Genomic DNA, 21,148 nt, shown 5'->3' on the forward strand with positions numbered 1-21,148 from the left:
TCATTTTGCCCTGTCTATGAGTCTATCTCTGATGTGACTTTTTTTTTTTTTTTTTTTTCCTGAGACTTTCAGATTTCAGCTGTGAATCTAGTAAGATTTTTACTCACGGGTCATTTGATTTCGGTATCAGCGTTCCGAGCTCCTTGATCCTGTAGTTGATGTTGTATCGCCGTCGTCTTTCAACTGGCAATTATGAGAACAAAGTAAGTCATGCAGCACAAACCTAATATTAATATTAAATATAAATAATGAATGATTATCAAATTAAAATATAAATAGCCTATCATTGAATTGAAATAATTAAATTAAATATTTAACCATCATATTTTGTTGAAAGTGACTTGAACTGTCTTTTGAGACACTAATGTAAATTTAAAAAAGAAATAAATAAATACCATTTTGAAATTTAACCTCATCATCCCCAAAATCTTAAAAGAATATTGGTAACACTTTGCAAGGTCCAATTCTCACTATTAACTAACTATTACTAAGGTTGATACTTTTGCCTCAATAAACTCTTAATTACTGCTTAATAATAGTTAGTAAGGTAGTAGTTAAGTTTAGGTATTGGGTAGGATTAAGGGATGTAGAATATGGTCATGCAGAATAAGGCATTAATATGTGCTTTATAAGTACCAATAAACAGCCAATATCCTAGTAATATGCATGCTAATAAGCAACTAGTTAATAGTGAGAATTGGACCCTAAACTAAAGTGTTACCATATTATTTAATGGACCTGAGCCAACAGTGATATCAATGTTTTAGTTTCATTAACTTTAACAAATATTAATACTGTAACAAATGCATTGTTTATTATTAGTTAATGCACTAGCTAATGTTAACTAATAGTAACTTATTGTAAAGTGTTACCAGAATATTTTCTCTGACCTAATCATCCATTTGACAGTGTTTTTGAAAGTTTGAACCCTCTTTTGTATCACAAATCAGCCATGACTGTTAGATGCAATAAAGCCACTTTGCTTTAGTTGGAGTCAATTTGAATCCCGTAAAAGGTCTTTTTTTGTGCATTAAGAAAAGTTTCTTAAAGGGATAGTTCACCCAAAAAATGTTGTCATTACTTACCCTAAAATAGTTCTAAATCTGTATGAGTTTACTTCTGTTGAACACAAAAGAAGATACTTCGAAGAATGTTGGTAACCAGACAGCTAAGCCGGGCACACATTGACTTCCATAGTAGGAAAAAAAATATCATGGAAGTCAATGTGTGCCATCAACTGTCTGGTTACCAACATTCTTTGAAGTATCTTCTTTAGTGTTCAACAGAAGAAAGGAACTCATACAGGTTTGAGGGTGAGTAAATGATGACAACATTTTCATGTTTGGGTGAACTATCCCTTTAAAACATTAGGAAAAGTATCAACCTTGTACTTAACTCATTTGAAGTATTTTTGGAAGTATTTACAGGGTCTCTGGATCTCTAAACAGAACAAGAGGGTTAAATAACCAAGTTCAAAGGCCTCTTACTTAGATTGTGGTTGTCTTTTTTCTGTCTCTCTTTGGCCATGACTCTGGTGTCGTGTTCTGTAAATGAAGAAGAAAGGATGGAAAGGTTATTACAGAAACTAATAAGTGTATATCCAAAGTTAAGTTGAACACCATGTTGACGCAAATGTGTCTTTAAAAAAGCTGTTAGATTAATTTCATTAGCCAGTCCTCAAGATTCCTCCCAAAACAACACCCATCACATGCAGCCACACATCATTACAAACCCTTCTATAAGTGTCATTCACCCCAGACTCGTCAACACCAGATCTCTGTCTTAATGTAGAAAAGCTGTGTATCTTCTTTTAATCCTTCCTGACCTCTTACGATTAACCAATCTGCTGACATCCCAGATTGGGTGAAGAGAAGGGCGGCCAAATGCTTCTGCATTCATATTCACATTCTTCCAAATTATATAATTGGGAGCAGTGATTGGATTTCTCAATTCATTTCTGCTGATTCAATAAGGTCATTTGAGCCGCGCGTAACCAAACAAGAGCGCCGTGCAGCACGCTTATGTGAAAAAGACAGTAATGCACTTATTTTCCTGCCAGAGTGAAGAGTTCTCCAGGCATCCTTTCTATTTCCTGAATCAATTAGCTTTACTTGATGCATGACATTCATAAGAAAAAAAGGCACCCACAAAGGATGCATTGTGCCGTGTCTATCATGCTAAGAATACATGCTACCATATTCCGCTCACTGAAGCACTGATAATGAAGAATGAGAGCAACACAATGGCGAGCAAACACGGAGCACGCTGACTCCTAGAATAAGACAGCTGGATAATAACATGAAACATACAGTTGTGTTTGGCTTTCACAGCCCGGGCCTTTTGGAATAACACATGTGGAATGGGCCCGTCTGGGTTTGCTTTGCTAGATCCATTCACAGTATGCCCTTGTTTCCCTTGAAGTTTCAGAAGGAAAGACTATATTGTGTTGTTTTGTTTTTAATAGCTCTGTTAAATAGGACTTGTCTTACCTACACACACCTATAAAAGACATTTGTGTAAATTACATTTATGTGTATGCATTGTACATACTTTTATCTAAGCGACTTACAGTGGATTCAGGATAATTTTAGCATATTTTTATATTGACTCATATTATACTATTATAAAAGTGATGGATTTGCAGACTTTTTTGAGGATTAAAATGTGTTAATCAGAGGCATATGAAAGCATACTGACTAATTATATTTCATCATATAGAAACAAAAATATTTTTTTATTATATTTTGTGTTTATTGGGAACATATATAGTATAATATGATTAAATAAAACTTCAATCAATTTAAAAACATGATTTAAAAAAATAAGCATGCCAAATGCATAAATGTAAATTTACAATCTGTAGTTTTGAGACACTAATTCATCATTAATAATTTAAGTATGGCGCTAAAAAATTTTTTTATTCTTTATTCGTTCATTAATTGATTTATTTTATTTTTCGGTGTTCTTAGGTCACAAGTTTAAGCCGCAAGAAACACACAAAAAATATGTATGTATTTATTTATTTATGTATTTCTTTATGTGTGTTCTTGCACTCTATATAGAACCGTAAAGGGTTCTGTCAGGTGCTTCATATATAGAACCTTTTAGGGGTTCCCGTCATGGGATAATTTTATGGATTTAGCTTTAATTTTATTAATTAAACAGTTTGTGGTAACCTTATTTTAGTGTATTTTAACTAGTTGCTTATTAGCATGCATATTACTAGAATATTGGCTGTTTATTAGTACTTATTAAGCACATATTAATGTCTTATTCTGCATGACCTTATTCTACATTCTTAATCCTACCCAATATCTAAACTTAACTAACTTACTAACTATTAATAAGCAGTAAATTATGAGTTAATTGAGGGAAAAGTCGTAGTTAATAGTGAATATGTGTTGCCTATTCTAAAGTATACCCAGTTCGTAAACAAAAGCTAGTAATAAATAAATAAATAAATAACTCAAGGGTTTTATATAGAACCCCAATGAACATTTTTTTAAGAGTGTAGGGACTTACTTGTGACCTTGTCATTGCTAATCGCAATGCTCTACCAGATGAGCAACAGAAAATTAACTTTCAAAACTGCAGTCGGTTTTTAATCTGAAACTAAACTGCTCTTGTAAATGTTTCTTTCTGAAATGTCTTTGTTAACTGCACAGGTCCTGCTCGGACAGGCGTCTGTGCCCTTCTGTGCTCCGTACCTGTGACTTCCATTTTAACTGAGAGCTTTGTGGGCAATGAGGGTGTCAGTCCACCGTGAGCGGCAGTCATACCTTGGTCACCGCCGTACACCTCCAGCATGCTGTTGTTCAGTGACACCTTCAGAGGAAAGAAAGAGAAAGTAAGTCTAGATTCACACAGGGACATTACATGTTCACATCTGTAGTTATTCAGCATGTGTGTGATCTTTTATCCAGTCTATTTTGCATCAAATGCAATATTTTTGGTGTTACATGCATTATTTTTGACACCGACCCTCTGTGTGTTAAGAGTAAAACACTAAAACATTGTTAAACAGGCCTAGATGGACTTTTCACACTTTTTCCACTAATTTTGAGGATTAAAATGTGATAATTACAGCCACATGATGCATAACCAAATTAACTAAAATATGTAAAACGAGGATGTTACGTGTTTAAATTCTGGATATCTGCAGAGCTTGTACGCATAAATTCAGTCTATTCAGTCAAACAGATGCAGCGCTCCAAGAAACAAAAGAGGGCGCTGTAGAGCAAGTGATTTTTTTTTTTTTTTAATTATTTGAGTTTCACTGAAATGATTCTCGGTTTCTATTACTCTAAGCTTACATTATTGTTCTTCCCACAACATTGCTGGAGTTTTGTTATGGCATAATCCGGTCAGCACTGTTTATATATATATATATTTTTTTTTCCCCAACTACCAGTCCAACAAAAGCTAAAGCAGTTAAAAGCCAATTTCTGTCAGGATGTTATGGGTGAAATCCTCTTCAAAAAGTAGTACAGGATTAAAGAGGAGGTCAGGGCATTACAGAAAGACAGAGACAGCAGGCATTACAGTGTTTCCTCCGCTCGTATGCGCTCTCCATTATCTCAGTGGGGGAAAGAGAGCGCTTATCAACATGAAAGATTGCCACGGCCCCTTGACTGCTCGCATCGTAATCGCTTCAATCCATTCCCATCATGTTAGCAGATATGTTGACACGGGAAAGCGGCTTGATGCGTCGTGCTGTATGACTAATTAGAACGAATTGATCCGTTTAAGCATGGTATCATTTCTGAACAAGTCCACTGGGAGAGAAGATATTAGCTCAATCCGATGCTTGACTGCTTACTCAAATACAAAACTCTTGCTTGCTCGTTCTCTCTCTCTCTCTACTTCCTCTGCCTTATTCGTTCCCATCATGCTCTTAGTATCACATACCTCTCTAGTGAGTTCAGGTGTTGTAGTAATCACAACTCAAGCGATGCTTTGTCCATCCACAGACGTCAGTTTGACCTTAACAATTTCATGCTGGTCTCACACATAGTTGGGCCACTTGTGTGCCCAGATGCTTACCTAAGGGTTTTCATTGGCTCTAGCTGAATTGCAATTCCTCAGCAGAATGCGCTTTTAGCATTTAGCAGAGCTGAGTTATTTTTCTAGCTTGCTCCCTCTGTCTGTTTTGGAGAAGTGATCACTCATTAACATAGTCGGGCTCTTCTAAGGCATACCTCTCTGCATGCCAACATCATTAACAGACTAATCTGTATTGTTCCACTGTTTAAAGCCTGAGATTTAAGTCTGTTCACCACGGAGACTGTGAACTTTGACTCTCAGCTGGACTCAATGTAACCTCACGCAAAGACAAACCCCTTTTCACAAGCCCACCAAAGACTGGCACGTGTTTGTGTTATTATTGTGTGCAATTCATTTTTAAACCTACAAATGTAGCGTATATTTTGGATTCAGACTGGTTTTATTCAACAAATTAAGTGTGCATTTTATGCACAGGCAGAAGTACTTTGCCATTTTTCATTTCATTACATGATAACACATCTGTTTATATAATGCATTAAATAGCTATTTATAGTTTTTTATGATTGTAGTTTTTATAGTTATATAGTTGTAGTTATTAGCTAATAGTTATAGGTAAATATAAATAAAATATATGACTTCCGACAGAACGCCTGTCATATTCATTGCGTCAGTTACGCTTTTTTTGTAAGTTGAACACGGTAGGATGTAGCGTAAGCGTTTTGAACTGCGAGAGGCGTTAAACTTTCGTCCTAAGTTGAAGGTGGTCTGGTGGAAGCTAGATATTTTATTTTATAACTTGTTAAATATGAATATTTTTCTAACACAAACCCTTCGCTTCATCGCGACATTATAAAGCTTGGACGCGTCAGGATATTTATTAATATAACTCCAATTGTGCTCATCATTAAGAAGAAAGTCATATACACCTAGGATGGCTTGACGGTGAGTAAAGCTTGGGGTAATTTTCATTTTAAAGTGAACTAATCCTTTAAGTATAATTTACACCTATGTACTCGTTATTATTAATGACACTCGACATAACAGTTTGACAAAGTGAAGAGATGAACTTGGCATGTACTTACATTATTTTGCATTATGATGCCTGGCTCCATACAATCCAAACCCCCATCTTTGAAACCGGTTTCAAGGCTAATAAGATCATCAATAACTTCATCCATAGGAAACTAAAAGAAAACAGTGATTATAGTGCACTCTTCCGTCAACAGAGGTTGAATTTGTCAATCTGGGATGTTTGTTTGCTTGTTTTGAGTTTCACTTTCACTGTCATCAGTTATTGTGTCAATGCAGAGTGAAAGTGAGAGACGTGTGAATAAACTGGGCCACTAATCCAATAACAGATGATTCATCATCTCAGAAAGACGACTGTGAGGATGAAGCACCTCTTATCAGAGTAGATGACCAATCCTTTCATTGTCAACGTGATCAGAGCTGAATGTTTGAAGTTATTGATGAGTACAAACACTTTGGAAAAGAGAGATAAGATCACAGGAAGTACTCACCTCACTGTCGTGATTGTTGGCCAGCGAGAGCAAGGTGACTGGGCTTCCTGGCGTGCTGCTGTCGCTCACGGGCGGCATGTGTCCATTGCGCATGACGGGCACCGTGCCCAGGGCCTGGCCCGGGAGAGGATGGGCAACCGGGTGGGCCTGGCTAGCAAGTTTGCTGCCCAAAGTTAGGTATTGTTTGACCTGCTGGGCCTGGGTCTGGTGGAGGTGGTACTTGGAGTTCTCCAAATGACTTTGAACCTTCAAAAAGAAGAGAAAAAAGTACCTTTTAGCTTAGTAGGTCTTACTTGCCATAAATGATGGCCTCATACTTCTGTTTCTTTCACATCACTTATTTCCAAACATTAAGCATCAATGCAACCAAAACCACCTTACCGCAAGATATACAAAAAATGTGCACTTATTTGCTTGAATTAAGCATATAATCAAGCCCAACATAGCATTCTGACTCAGTTACCTGCTTAAAACATCCCAAAAAGTGACTTAATCAGCCAAAAATCCAAACCAATACACTTAAAGGGATAGTTCAGACAAAAATGAAAATGCCGTCATCATTTACTCACCCTCATATCGTCACGTATGACTTGTTTCTTCTGTGGAACACAAAAGAAGATATTTTGTAAAAATGTCTTGTTTGACGTGCAATGAAAGTCCTTGGGATTCAGTGTTGTTTTTGGACCCCACTGAGTTTCAATATATGGACAAAAAACGATTTTCAGTTGTTCCACAGAAGAAAGAAAGTCCTACAGGTTTGAAACGACACGAGGAGGGTGAGTAAATGATGACAGCACTTTCATTTCTGGGTGAACTACCCTTTAACCAAGCACCAAAACAGCCCTTATCTTGCGCAAAACAAGTCAAAGCAGAACATAGCAAGTCCTTACGTTGGAAACTCGAGCTCCGTCTCTCATCTTGTAGAAACTACAGTCAGTTAAATGTGGCATTCTCAGTCCCTGTACTTCCACTCGGAGGAACGCTAAGGTAGGATCCCAGGCTGTGGAGAGGAAACCAAGTGACTGTCCCCTCTTGTTCCTGTCCGGTCTTTATAACCAAGCAGGAGGAACTCTGTGACCTAATTAGTACTAAGACCAGGCCTTTCCTTTTTATAACAGGTCGTAGTAATCACCTCAAGCGGAGAGATCACTGATCTGACAGGTTTGATCACCACAGGGCCGAGATCTTTTGCCTATATCACTAATTCGGTGGGACCGCCCAGTTTTGTTTGTGTGAAGCGGCCAATCCCAGACTTCCCCCTTCTGCCACTTCTGCTTCAGGGGGTCCGAGACAATTACTGCTTGTTCTTTGCGGTTTCCAAATGACCCAGAGGCCCATCTCTGGACCAGACTCACTAGACAACATTGTTTTGTATCTGTTTTCAAAAACTAACTGTCATGAACCCGGTCGCTCCTCTAATTTTAGTCTATAACATATCGTAAAGCTAAATAAAGGAGGGAAGCATTCATTCGGGGTGATGGAGGTGACCCCTAGTAGTCATTATTATGTTGTCTATGCTCACAAAAGCACAACTGTTGAGTTTCTTTTATGGCGGTCAAAGTATTTTTGGAAAAATCCAAAACTGAACTTTTATTGACCGTTGACTAAAAATACTCAATTGTGTGAACGAACGTTGTTTAATTTGATCAAAACATCTGTTTGCAATAACAAAAGAGGCATTTATTACTAATGCTCATTGAATTAGAAACATTTATTGGAGGTTAGGGTGTTTCGCCCTTTACTGGAAATCTTAAATGGAAAATATTAACCCATATGCACTGAAATAGTTATTTAAGCCCTTGGAGGATGAATCCGAGGCCCAAATCGGATCTTCTATGCCCCTCTGACTGCGTATTCAACAGTTCAGCGGAGGTCTGTCTCTGTTTATCAGCCATTGCAAAGCTCTTTTCATTACACACACTAGATTTGGCTTCAAAAAGACCTAAGAGTGTAACTTCTCTCTTATCCCGGGCAAAGGTGAAAGAAGCCATTGTGTGTCTGAGAGCTCATCTCTGGGTTATCCTGCCCACTGCTAGTTTTGTTAGAGGGCCATGTCCTTGACTTACATCTTACGTGAATGCAGGATAAACGACTATTAACTAATCAAAGTAAACTAATCAATTGTTCACAAATAAAGTATAGACATTGGAATCCCTATATGTGAAGATGTACTAGATGGCATTTAAAATAACACAAGACACTCTAGAGGTTTCATTTACTAAACATTCAACATGCCGAAATCATCAGTATGATGTCCATTTAGATAAGAATAGCAGTTTTTAGCAACATCTATTTAATATATTAATAATAATGTATATTAATAATTGTATAAATGTATACAACCAATTATTTAATTATATAATTGTAAATTATATTATATAATTTAATATTATATTATAATCCAAAAAAAGTAATGACAGTACAGAAGTACAAAAACACTGACATACAAATGTAACGTAACATAAAAGAAAATAACAAAAACATTTCCTTTACCTTAATTTGGACGTTAAGTGTACATCTTGCCTAGAAAACCTGTAAGTATGTCTTGAATAGCGAGGTATAATCTATTGTGCTAGCGCTGATGTTGCTTAATTTTGTTTCAGGATTAGTCAAGTTCTGGTTTCACTTCAGAAAAATCTGTGTTTTGAAACAATAGGGAGGGGGATGATTTTTACCGGCTGTAGAAATTATGGACAAAACCTTTCATGGCCAAAAGGTCAGGTATTATAGTGAGTTGGAAAGGGTAAAGAAGTTCAATCACTTCAATATAAATCTATCGGACATGCCTTTACTCTGACAAAGTCAGAGCTATTCTTTTTTTTTTTTTTTTCTTTTTTTTTTTCTGAAGACATTAGTTGTGCTATACTGAATATTCCTCCTCAGAATCAATGCTGTTAGACCACAAAAGTTTCTGAGGGGAAGAGAAAGTAAAACTTATACACACACACACATACACAAAACACACAACACACCAAAAGAATGGAATCACATTCACGTCAAGTATTGTTCCTTGTGAATTTTGAATTTGACAGTATGTTCTTGATATGTCTATTGTGTTATGCACAGAACCAATAAACAGTGAATAGCACCAAAAAATGTTTTAGACAATTTAACCACACTCAAAAATGCATATATATTATTTTTACTATTACTTTTAATATTAAATGCCATATGTTTATAACATTTTATAATATGTAATATTTCTCACAAATAAGTTTGTTAGCTCTATTATCATTCATTTGCAGATGACATTTTGATATAATATATATAATATTTTATATATATATATATATATATATATATATATATATATATATATATATATATATATATATATATATATATATATATATATATATATATATATGACATTTAGTCATTTTTGAGAGTGACTTAAGTGCCCAAATTCTTTTTGGGAACTGTGTTTGCTTTAAAGCAACTCTATATTATTATTATTATGATTATTATTATTAATAATAATAATAATAATAATATTTATTTATTTAATATCCTACTTCTGTCATTCAACTCTCTACAAAAGTATTAGATATTTTTTATAGAGTCAAGTCAAGTCAAGTCAAATTTATTTATATAGCGCTTTTACAATTGGTAAGAGTCATAAATCTGTTTGATTTGAATCATCTCTCTCCATTTAACCAAAGGGTCTCACCCAAATAGATATTCGTAAATATAATGCATATATTATGCATATATTTATGCATTTCACAAATACTTTTATCCAAAGTGACATATAGTGCATCCAAGGTATACATTTTATCATTGTGTAACCCAGGGCTATTGAACCCATAACCTTGAGTGCCATAGTGTACTCTACCAACGGAGCAACAGGAAGCAATCTCTTCAAAACAGCAGTAACAGAGTAACTGAAGCTCATTCTAAACTCAGTTTTTCATTAAACAACGAGCAGGAATCAAAACCATTCCAAGCAACCATTCAAGAACAATACACTCAGAGACACAGACAGCATTTGAACTGAAACTCTCATGCAGCTCTCATCCCTATTCCTCTCTTTTTTGCAGCTACATACCGGCAGCAGTTGGATCTCAGTCAGAGAGATGACTTGAACCACACAGCAGCGGCTCATGGTCCACAAGAAGGCCTTCACAGTAGGTCAGCAGGTGTCATGCAAACAACATGCACAAATGGCCTGCAGTCTTTGCCCTTAAACCACAAGCCAAGAGGAGCTGGTCCAGTATAAGTGCAACTAGGCTAGAAAGCAGAAGGATAACTGAGCATATGTGTGTGTGGCTTTCCTGAGCTGTGTGTGCAGAAACACGGACCTGGAGAGGAAGGCATGACACATCAGCTTTCTCAGCCCTCCAGCTTCCTCTGTACGGGATCTAGTGGTCACCCAAAGGCCTGACAGAGGCAGAATTTCAGGTGCTAGAGACTCTGAGAGTTATTTTGTTCTTGGTCCTTCCTGTCTGACCATCTTTACAGCCTTACTCAGCACATTCCCATGATAGGTTATCTCTTTAACACACACACACAATGTACATAAAAATTAATTAAACGAAACACAACTTGGGACACACTCGCTTACATGTGCATTTGTAGTGTAGTGCACACACACATTCACTTTGAGAACCAACAAGTACACTCAAGGCCAAAGAAGTGCGTAGTGTGGCTTACTGAAGCCTCTTGGATTAAAATTACTGAGCAAAGCTTCTGGGAATTTCATTGTTTTGACTGTTTTCCATTCAAATTTGTCTTCCAATTTTTATATTGCACCATGGAGATTTTTCCCCACAGTCTGCAGTGTTGTCTGTAGAAACAGTAAAAATCTGACTATAAACTGCTATAAACCACAAAGTCAAACTCATTTTTATCAACATTAGTGTTTTTGAGATTCAGCAGGTGTGGAATTTATGGAAGTCTGTTTCTGCCTCGTAAGAAAACAATAAAAAAATGTAATTGTAAAATCCTGTTTAATATAATAAATAAAGTCACATACAGTCATAGCTGTGATTGTGAGAGATAAAGTCACAAATTTGCAATTGGGAGACAAAGTTGCAATTTTGAGAAATTATTTGCAATCATGTGAGATTTAAAGTCACAAAGTGATATCAAGTCGCAATTACAAGAAATGAAGTCCCTTTGATAAATATTGATATAAGGTCGCTTTATATTGGGACTTATAAAGTTGCAGTTTTGAGAAATTAATTTGAAAGATACGTATAATTTTGCAACTGTGAGATACGGGGCCCTATTTTAACAATCTAAGCGCATGGTGCAGGTGTCCGAATCCGCAGGTGTCCGAATCCTCTTTTGCTAGTTTAACGACGGAAAGTATCAAGTATCAAGTGACACAACTGAGCAATATAAAGTCGCATTTCAAGGAATAAAATCACTTTTTTAACTCAGGTTTCAGTGCTGCATAATATAAACTAAGCAAGAAAATTGAGGCCATTTTAAAACTCGTATCTCAAATTTTGTAAATGATTTGTGGCATGAGAACAATGAGAAGATGCTTTGGAAAAATCATTGCAGAGCTCTAAAGTAGACAGGACGTGTGTCGTGTGTATCAGCATCCTTTTGTTGCCTTGCTTCCTGTTTTAAAGGAAATGCTGAGGATGGTTTCTAGTAATGGACCAGAGTGCCTTTGAACCTGTGTGTATATGTGTGTGGGTTTTTTTCTTGTGTTTCTGTATGTGTTTGTATATTTACCTCTTACCCAAAATCCTGGTTGGCCATTTTTCCATGTTTTTCTGAATTCAGTCTGAATTCTCACCTTTGTTAGCCCCACATACAGTATGTATAAAACATGAGCTACTTCCTGTAAGAGTTGGGCCGCTTCTGAGACAAGACTTCAAAGTCCTGCTCACACATCTGAGAGCTGTTTTATCCAAGTAGAAAAGGAATGCATAATAACCAGAAGACTTTAATGATTCATATATAAATTAAATATTACACTCATTTTAACTGTATGATAGGAGTGCCAAACTGTCCTCCCTGAGCTCAGTGCAAACGAGTTTATCAACAAAAAATATGGTGTGAAAGATGTACAAAATTTATATATATGAAGTTTACCTGGATTCTGTTTCATTGTATGACAAAGTGACCTCCAAAAATGTAAACACTTGATGAGATATTCAATTTTATGAATATTTTATTTTATTCTATTTTATTTCAAATGTACCTGTGCTATTATTCTTTATTATTATTCTTTAAAAATTTAACCAGTTGGTTTATTTTGTTACCTATGGATGTTTCTGCCATGAAATGAAAAAAAAAAGGTAACTGTGACTTTTTATCTCACAATTTTTACCTTTTTCTCTGAATTCTTGCAATTCAGATTTTTTTTCCCTAGCAATTAATTGCAAGTTCATATCTTCCAATTATTACTTTTTTCCTCACAATTGCATGTTTATATTTCGCAATTCTGACTATATTTCTTGCAATTCTTACTTTTTTTCTAACAATTTCGCATTTGTCTCACAATTTTTACTTTTTTCCTTGCGATAGCATTTATATCTCGCAATTCTGACTTTATTTCTCGCAATTCCAAGTTTATATCTTGCAGTTATGAGTTCATATCTAAACTATAGCTTTTATAAATGTACCTTAGAAAACAACAAGCTTCCATAGTTACCAAATGCAATGACATTCATACATTTTTAAGCAAAACTTACCAGTCCAAATACTTTGGGCTCATTGCATGGTCTACAGGCACAGCTTTGATTTATAAAAATCAAAACTATTTTAAGCATCTTTACATCTTTACACACAACAATTGGCATGAAAAGCTTAAAATATTAATTGACTGCAATGTTACATAAACAGCTTCATACATTGCTAATAGGTTTTTGCATTTAAGAGTGGGATGAATAGAAACTTGGTTTCCCCAGAAAAGATGTGATTACATCTAATGTGATTTTCGATCTAAATCAATTAGACTCCACTCCATCAGGGTCGACAAGGCACGCCGTTCACAGGCACACCTGAGAGGAATTCACTCAACCCCGTCCAATTCAGACCCACAGTCCCGTACGGACAGATTTAATTGCTGACCCAAAACAAACAGCAACTGTAAAACACATTCCTCACTATTCAAATACAGGCTATACACTTCAAATAATGCATTGGAAAGTAGTTGTAGTGAATTTGATCAATAAACTGCTTTTATTGGGAAATATATTCTCAATAGTTGGGGGGTGAACAACTTTTCAGAAGCGTCTAAACGTATCCCATGATCTTCTAACTCGGCCCCCTGCTTTGCACTGATCCCCTTAAAATCACAAAATGACCAAACCGCATCACATGACTTCCCTCCACACTCCAGACTCACAAAAAGGGCCCAGCGCTTTCAGAGCAAGGGCTTATGAGTTCGCTGTGGTTTTGAAAGGCTTTCTTTATCTGGGTTTGGACTAATCACTGGTTTGAATCACCTAAATGGATTTGCCTGCATTGTTACTTTTTGGCTGTAGAGAGTTGTGTTATAACGACAGATCGTAAGTTAATTTTAGGGTTTGTCAAAGTAAGGTGAGCCGGGGTAAGGAACATTTGAGGACATTTCTGTTGTACACAAACGTAGCAAACGGATAAAAAGCACTTACGGTATACAAGCAATAACGCACAAATGTACACTACCGTTCAAAAGATTGGAGTCAGTAAGATTAAGAAAATTCCTTTTTTATTCAGCAAGGACACATTAATTTTATCAAAACATCACAATAAAGACTTTTATAATGTTACAAAATATGAGCTCGCGCTTGCCTCAAACAGCATAAACAAAGTTTACACAGCTAATATAACCCTCAAAATGAATCTTTACAAAGTGTTCGTCATGTATACTGCATGTATACGTCGGATCATGTGAGTATTGTATTTATTTGGATGTTTACATTTGATTTTGAATGAGTGGCTAAAGCTAACATTACACACTGTTGGAGAGATTTATAAAGAATGAAGTTGTGTTTATGCATTATACAGACTGCAAGTGTTTAATAATGAAAATAATGACGGCTCTTGTCTCCGTGAATACAGTAAGAAACAATGGTAACTTTAACCACATTTAACAGTACATTAGCAACATGCTAATGAAACATTTAGAAAGACAATTTACAAATATCACTAAAAATATCATGTTATCATGGATCATGTCAGTTATTATTGCTCCATCTGCTATTTTTCGCTATTGTTCTTGCTTGCTTACCTAGTCTGATGATTCAGCTGTGCACTGATCCAGACGTCCTGCCCTTGTGTAATGCCTTGAACATGAGCTGGCATATGCAAATATTGGGGGCGTGCATATTAATGATCCCGACTGTTACGTAACAGTCAGTGTTATGTTGAGATTCGCCTGTTCTTCGGAGGTCTTTTAAACAAATGAGATTTATATAAGAAGGAGGAAACAATGGAGTTTGAGACTCACTGTATGTCATTTCCATGTACTGAACTCTTGTTATTCAACTATGCTGAGGTAAATTCAATTTTCCATTCGATGGCACCTTTAAATCGCTCGCACTAAGTTTGAGGAATAGTAATAACAAGCACCACTATGTATATTTAAGTTTTAGTTCACCCAAAAATGCAAATTCTGTCATCATTTACTCACCTTCATGTCGTTCCAAACCCGTAAGACTTTCGTTCATCTTTGGAACACAAATTAAGATATTTTAATGAAATATGAGCAATTTCTGTCCTTCCATAGACAGCTACGCAACTACCACTTTGGCGCTTCAAAAAGAGATCGTAAAATGAATCCATATGAATTGAGTGGTTTAGTCCAAATTTTCTGAAGAGACAAGATCGTGTTATATGATTAACAGATTGAATTTAGGCTTTTATTCACATATAAACATTCATCAACACAAACATCAGTTGTGGTAAATGGAAGTTCAAGCATGTTTACTTGACGTGCGAGAACCAATGAGGTTCATTCTCATGTTATGCAGCATGTTTGACCTTCAGCAAGAACCAATAGGGTTCATTCTCGTGTGTTATGCAGCACATTTGTGCTTCAGCAAGAGGTTTGTTCTCACGCATGAAGCAGGTTCGGTTGAGCTTCTGTTTATGTTCGCTGATCAATGTTTATTGTTATGTGAACTAAACCGCTCAATTCATATTAATTTATTTTTACAGTCTCTTTACTTTTTGAAGCTTCAAAGTGATAGCTGTATAGCTGTCAAAGGAGGGACAATAATCGCTCAGATTTAATTTAAAATATCTTAATTTGTGTTCTGAAGATGAACGAATGTCTTATGGGTTTGGAACAACATGAGGGTGAGTAAATGATGACAGAATTTTCATTTTTGGGTGAACTAACCCTTTAATGTATAGTGATATAACATGGCTGACTCCTTAATTTCAGACTAGACTTTTATTTTGAGTTCTCAAGCTCTCATGTCATTGTCTCATCTGTCTGTTGTAAAAAGCTGAACACAATCAATCCATTTTACTTCAAATGTCATCAAAGATTGAAACAGGGGATTAAATTTGGCCTTTAAACACAGACTCTTTTCTTATCTGATTGGAAGAATGTACATAAAGTGTCTAAACTCTTATTTATGAGTGCAAGTTAAAGCAGTATCAAAGGTTGAATGGATTGTCGCTTCAGATATCAGCACAATTGCTGCCCTTATCCTGAAATTTGAGTTTATAATGTGAGTGATCGTATGGCCTGTGGTCCAGAGTAAAATTTAACTTTACAACCTTTTTTTTTTTTTTTTTTTCAAGTGCACATAAAGTGCAATTGTGGGCTAAATTTGCAAAGCCCTGTTCAAAAGCTTTAGCTTGAGATATATTCATTACGGACTAAATCTAATTGTGTAAAATGAAATAATGCAATAGCTGTTTAATGAAGACTAAGCAGAAAATTAGATCAACTTTGACCTTACCCGAACTAATAATACACAGTTTGAAGGATGACAAAGAAACCGTTGTGTCCACGTTCTCTTCAAGTCAGTGTCATTTTATGTGTGTGTGTGTGTGTGTGTGTTGTGACTGTGGAGAATCTACACAGCATCCATGTGTCTGATTGTGCCGTAAGATGCGTGACACGTTAAAGCAGTCATGGCTGTCTCAAATACAGTGTAAAAGCCTTCAGCCATTACAATGACACAGTGAGGCACATAAATCTTATACTGTTAATACACACACACACACACACACAAAGATTGTTTATATACAGTTATGCTCAATGTTTTAGCATGCATGTTTCCATTTTACTCTTGTCTCATTACTCATTTTACTAGTGTCTCATTTCTCTTTTTCTCAAACTTTGTTATATTGAGTGAAATGCGTGCTATTATCACATTGCTTAGGTATGCCTATAACCCTATAAATATAAGCTCATCGACAGTGCTATAAAAGAGGAGGGGGGAGGGGGCTTTTCACATTTCAGACCTCTTCTCCATTAGGACTTAATCAAATAAATTGTAATATCCAGACATTTCTTTAAAGATTAATACACTGATTTTGTGATTTAAATTGGATCATTGTAATTTCCTTCCACAGACCGAACTCTCTACATTCTCCCTCGGCCCAAATTGATTAATCAGCACAGCCTGAGTTGAATTTGATGGTGGAGTAGAAGAACAGACACTAGTACAAAGTGACCAGTGTGGTGTCCTCTCATGTTCAGGATTGAATGAAAGGCCTTGTCCATCTGGCTGAAACAGAGACTGATCTTCTGGATGGACCCTTCTACTCTCAAGAAGGAAATCACCTCTGATTTGTGGAATATCAGATGAAGTATTTTGGGAGCATGTTGGGAAATTGCTCACGTACAACATGGCTGACACCACAAGAGAGTGGTTTACTAGTACATACACAATGGGTGCATAATCTACAGTGGCCTCAAAAAGTAGTTAGAGCCACTTAAAATGTCTGAATGTCGTTGCAAATGGCATCTGTAAACAAATATTGCTAGAGCGTTACTCAGAATGAACTTCACTGTTTGTGAATGTAAAAGGACAGCAAAGTTTTAAAGATCAAATTGTACAACAAAAAAAGTTATTGTCTCAGAAAAGAAAGAATCGATTCTGAACTGCCAAAATGAGTCGTCAGCAATTCCAGTCTCACTTCCTGTTACATACCTATGTAACAATCAAACAAATTTGCATAATGCCAGTCTATGGTCTTCATTGGCTGCCAATGAACAATGTTTACTTTGACCCGCCCCTTAAAACACTGTAATAGCAGCTGAGGCCTGGAAGAGTTTGGTTCTTGTTCTCGACATGTCGAGAAGATGCTGTTTTCAGCGCTGCAATTCCAGTTTTCAGGCACTTCCAAAGGATGAGGACTGGAATTGATACGGACAAAAATCAACACCATCATTGATGTTTCTCTCACTACATATCAAGCGCTGAGGAAGCCTCCGGAGCTAAAATTCAGATATGGTAATAGATATTTCCTGAATGTCTGAATGTCATTGCAGATAGATAAGGGGTAGACCAATCACAACAGATTAGGCTGTCTGGCCAATCAGAACAGAGTAGGCTCTTGGAAAGGAAGGGTTTAGAGACTGAATCTTCGAATTCAGAATTTTGAATCTCAAAGAAATGAGGTAATGCTGCAATATTATGAGAAAATTACAGTTTTTTTTTTTTTTTTTTTTTTTTTTTTACTTTTGATGCATTTAAATCTATTGTGGTGACCTCCAAAACAAAAATAGGAACCTGTAAAATCACATAATTGGGGCACTTTTAATATTTCACAATGTGAATTCATAACTCAGTTTTAAAGGTCCCGTTTTTCGTGTTTTTTTGAAGCTTTGATTGTGTTTATAGTGTGCATTATAACATGTGTTCATGTTTCGCATGTAAAAAAACACAGTATTTTTCACATAATTTACTTATCTGTATACCGCTGTTTCCACTTTCATAAAAACGGGCTGATGACTTCCTTGTTCTATGTTGTGATTCGACAGCACTTAGCGCTCCTTGCCCGGAAAGGTCACGTCTCTTACCATAACGTGTGCTGCACATAGTTTTACATGTGGATTATTGTGGTGTTGTGCCGAATGAACACAAAAGACAATAATTCCAGAGAGACTGAACTCTTTAATCTCCACAAGCAGAGACAGAAAATGTACAACGTTAGCACTCACTCAGAACAGTACCTCATACGGAAAACAGCCGTATACATAAACATAGTCCCCTCTTGTGGCCATTATGTACACTGCAGTCTAACATTAACTATTGCAGTAAGGATACCACAATTATAATTTTCGGGAGCCGAGTTAAACATATGTTGTAACCATTGATCTCTAAGTACAGCGTCCCTGGGAAGGCCAAACAAAGGTGATTGGACTGCGGGATGAAAATAACACTGTTTCGACGACATGAAGACAAACACACTCTACAAACGCAACTCTTGTGTATTCCTGTGGGAGTGCAACAAGACCACGCCCCCTTTTTTGTGTATTCCTGTGGGCGGAGGTTAGTCAAAAAACTGTTTTAGTGACGTCATTAAAGAAGGAAGTAGAGGGATGTAGTTCAAACTGGCCGTTCGATGTAGACGACTTCTGTTAAATAAAATATCTCGCTTGGCATTGAACTTTGAGCTTTAAAATTTTACAGATTTGATTTATACTCTAACAACAACATTACACACTAACTAAAGTTTGAAACTTGGGATCACGAAGAATGGGACCTTTAACTATACAGTTACTTTTTTGTACTTTAAGGCAGAAATGAGCTTCAATATTTTGGTAACACTTTACATTAAGGTGTCATTTGTTAACAGTTAATGCATTAACAGGAACAGGAGCGATATATTTTTACAGCATTTATTAACCTTTGTTAATATTAGTTAATAATTTAAAAATCACGTTCATGTTAGTTCACAGTGCATTAACTAATGTTAACACATATTACTTTTGGGTTGCAATTTATTTCGATGGTCCATTTTAGACATTCTACTAACTATAAGTAACTTTGCAAATACATGTCAATTAGAGTATCAGTAGACTGTTAGGTGTTAGGGTTCAGGTTAGTAGAAAAAGCTGACATGCAGTTGCAAAGTTACTTATTGTCAGTAGAATGTCTGTTGACCAACCATTAAAATAAAGTGTTAGCAGACATTAAGCAAACAGTCTAATACTGTAATGAGAGTTAGTTTACATGTAGTTGCAAATGTACTTATAGATAGTGGACTATCAAAATAATGTTACCAGTTTTTGACCACAAAAATTATATTATTAGCTAAATTAATTACATTATTAGCTAAAATTAGTACTGTAAATGCTGTAGAAGTACAGTATTGTTCATTGTTAGTTTGTGATAACTAATATAATTAACTAATGTTAACAAATTAAACTTTTTTGGGAAAGTACATATTTCGTCAGTTTTCAACCAATAAAATTCATATATGATACTAATATTTATCATGATTTATAAATGCTGAGTCATTTGTGCTGAAGAACAGTTTGTTCCTAATTTCTTTCTCCTTTTTGAAGTTGTCAGCCAGAATTTTCACATCCCCAGAAGTCTTTTGAATTCCTATAAACCAGTGTAATGACATTAATGGCTGTGAAAATGTATCTTTCTGACCACGCCACCACAATGACGAACAATAACGCACTCCATTGAAAGGAATCCCACATTCTTGAGGAGCTTTCACTTTTTTTTTCTCATCTCATTTCCCTCTCAGCTGAGTACTTGGGTGACGTTAACATGAGATGATGCTTTTCTTTTCATCACTGCAGGGTGCTGCTCAAACCAAAAGCCTGACTTTAAGACCTATTAGGTTATTAAGTGCCTGATATGGCACACCCAGGTATGGGAAAACCACCAAAGTCAATCTTATAGCAGTCCAAACTGTGTTGGGGGTATGAGCAGTTGCTTCAGAAGTGGGGTGGAGGGCATCCGTCTGAGCATGTTAGGTTAGTAATGAACTATTTTGAGGAATTTTACCTCATCACGTGCTGGTAACTTGAACATTAGACTGTGGCAAATGAGTTTCGTCTGCATGTGCATGAGCGGAGATAACTGCATGTGATACGCAAGGACATAATCGAGTCGTAACATTCTGTGCCACAATAAAAGCAACACTGTAAACGCACATGCATTTGTTTACACACAAACACACAATTTAATAAGGGACCTACAGCATGCAATCTATAAATATGTTTTTTAGTTGTTGTTTTTTTTTTTTTTTTTTTTTTTAGTTTTTACGGTTCCCATCTGTAAAAGGTGACGGTGACTGTTAGCTGAAAATATGAAGCGTAAAATGGCCCGTCGCTATAACACATGCAAAACCAATGATACAATTATGTAAATTAAATTAGCCAGATTGAATTTACTTTGTCAAATGTAGCATAACATTGACACATTATATATGTTTTTCATTATACACCTAGTTTATGTGATTTTTCATTACAGATTAATTTGATACAAAAGGACAGGCTTCAAAGCATTTAAAGTTGTTCCCTGCGGAATATAATTGCACTTAGGCAGGATAAACCAGAATATAAGCAACAGTTAAATCGCATTACAGATTTCATCATTCTAGTATACAAAACATTAAATGCTCAATTGACTTACCTGACCATACCAGTTATATTCCAGCATTTTGATTTGATGTATGTATCGCTCTCTTTTGCTCTTTATGCCACAACAATATCATGCATTACTTGCGTAGACTCATGTACGGGTCCC

At 36.0% G+C, this 21,148-nt stretch overlaps 1 protein-coding gene across 5 annotated transcripts in view; it reads right to left on the reverse strand.

The window, feature by feature from the left end:
- tfec (transcription factor EC) overlaps positions 1-21,148 on the reverse strand; it is a 46,626-nt gene that overhangs the window by 5,556 nt on the left and 19,922 nt on the right. Inside the window, exons 1-7 of one of the 5 annotated variants that reach the window (XM_067391658.1) lie at positions 9,018-9,102; positions 7,094-7,123; positions 6,525-6,770; positions 6,087-6,188; positions 3,780-3,825; positions 1,488-1,544; positions 108-183 (exon numbers count right to left, since the gene is read on the reverse strand). In XM_067391658.1, the coding sequence (XP_067247759.1) occupies positions 108-183; positions 1,488-1,544; positions 3,780-3,825; positions 6,087-6,188; positions 6,525-6,770; positions 7,094-7,099 (533 nt within the window). In that variant the 5' untranslated portion in view covers positions 7,100-7,123; positions 9,018-9,102. Of the gene's footprint in view, positions 1-107; positions 184-1,487; positions 1,545-3,779; positions 3,826-6,086; positions 6,189-6,524; positions 6,771-7,093; positions 7,124-7,414; positions 7,692-9,017; positions 9,146-10,572; positions 10,633-21,148 lie in introns of those variants that run through there. The other 4 variants (XM_067391660.1, XM_067391657.1, XM_067391659.1 and 1 more) reach the window with 4 other exon arrangements.

This window comes from Chanodichthys erythropterus, chromosome 8, assembly GCF_024489055.1.
Source record: "Chanodichthys erythropterus isolate Z2021 chromosome 8, ASM2448905v1, whole genome shotgun sequence".
NCBI classification, from domain to species: Eukaryota; Metazoa; Chordata; class Actinopteri; order Cypriniformes; family Xenocyprididae; genus Chanodichthys; species Chanodichthys erythropterus.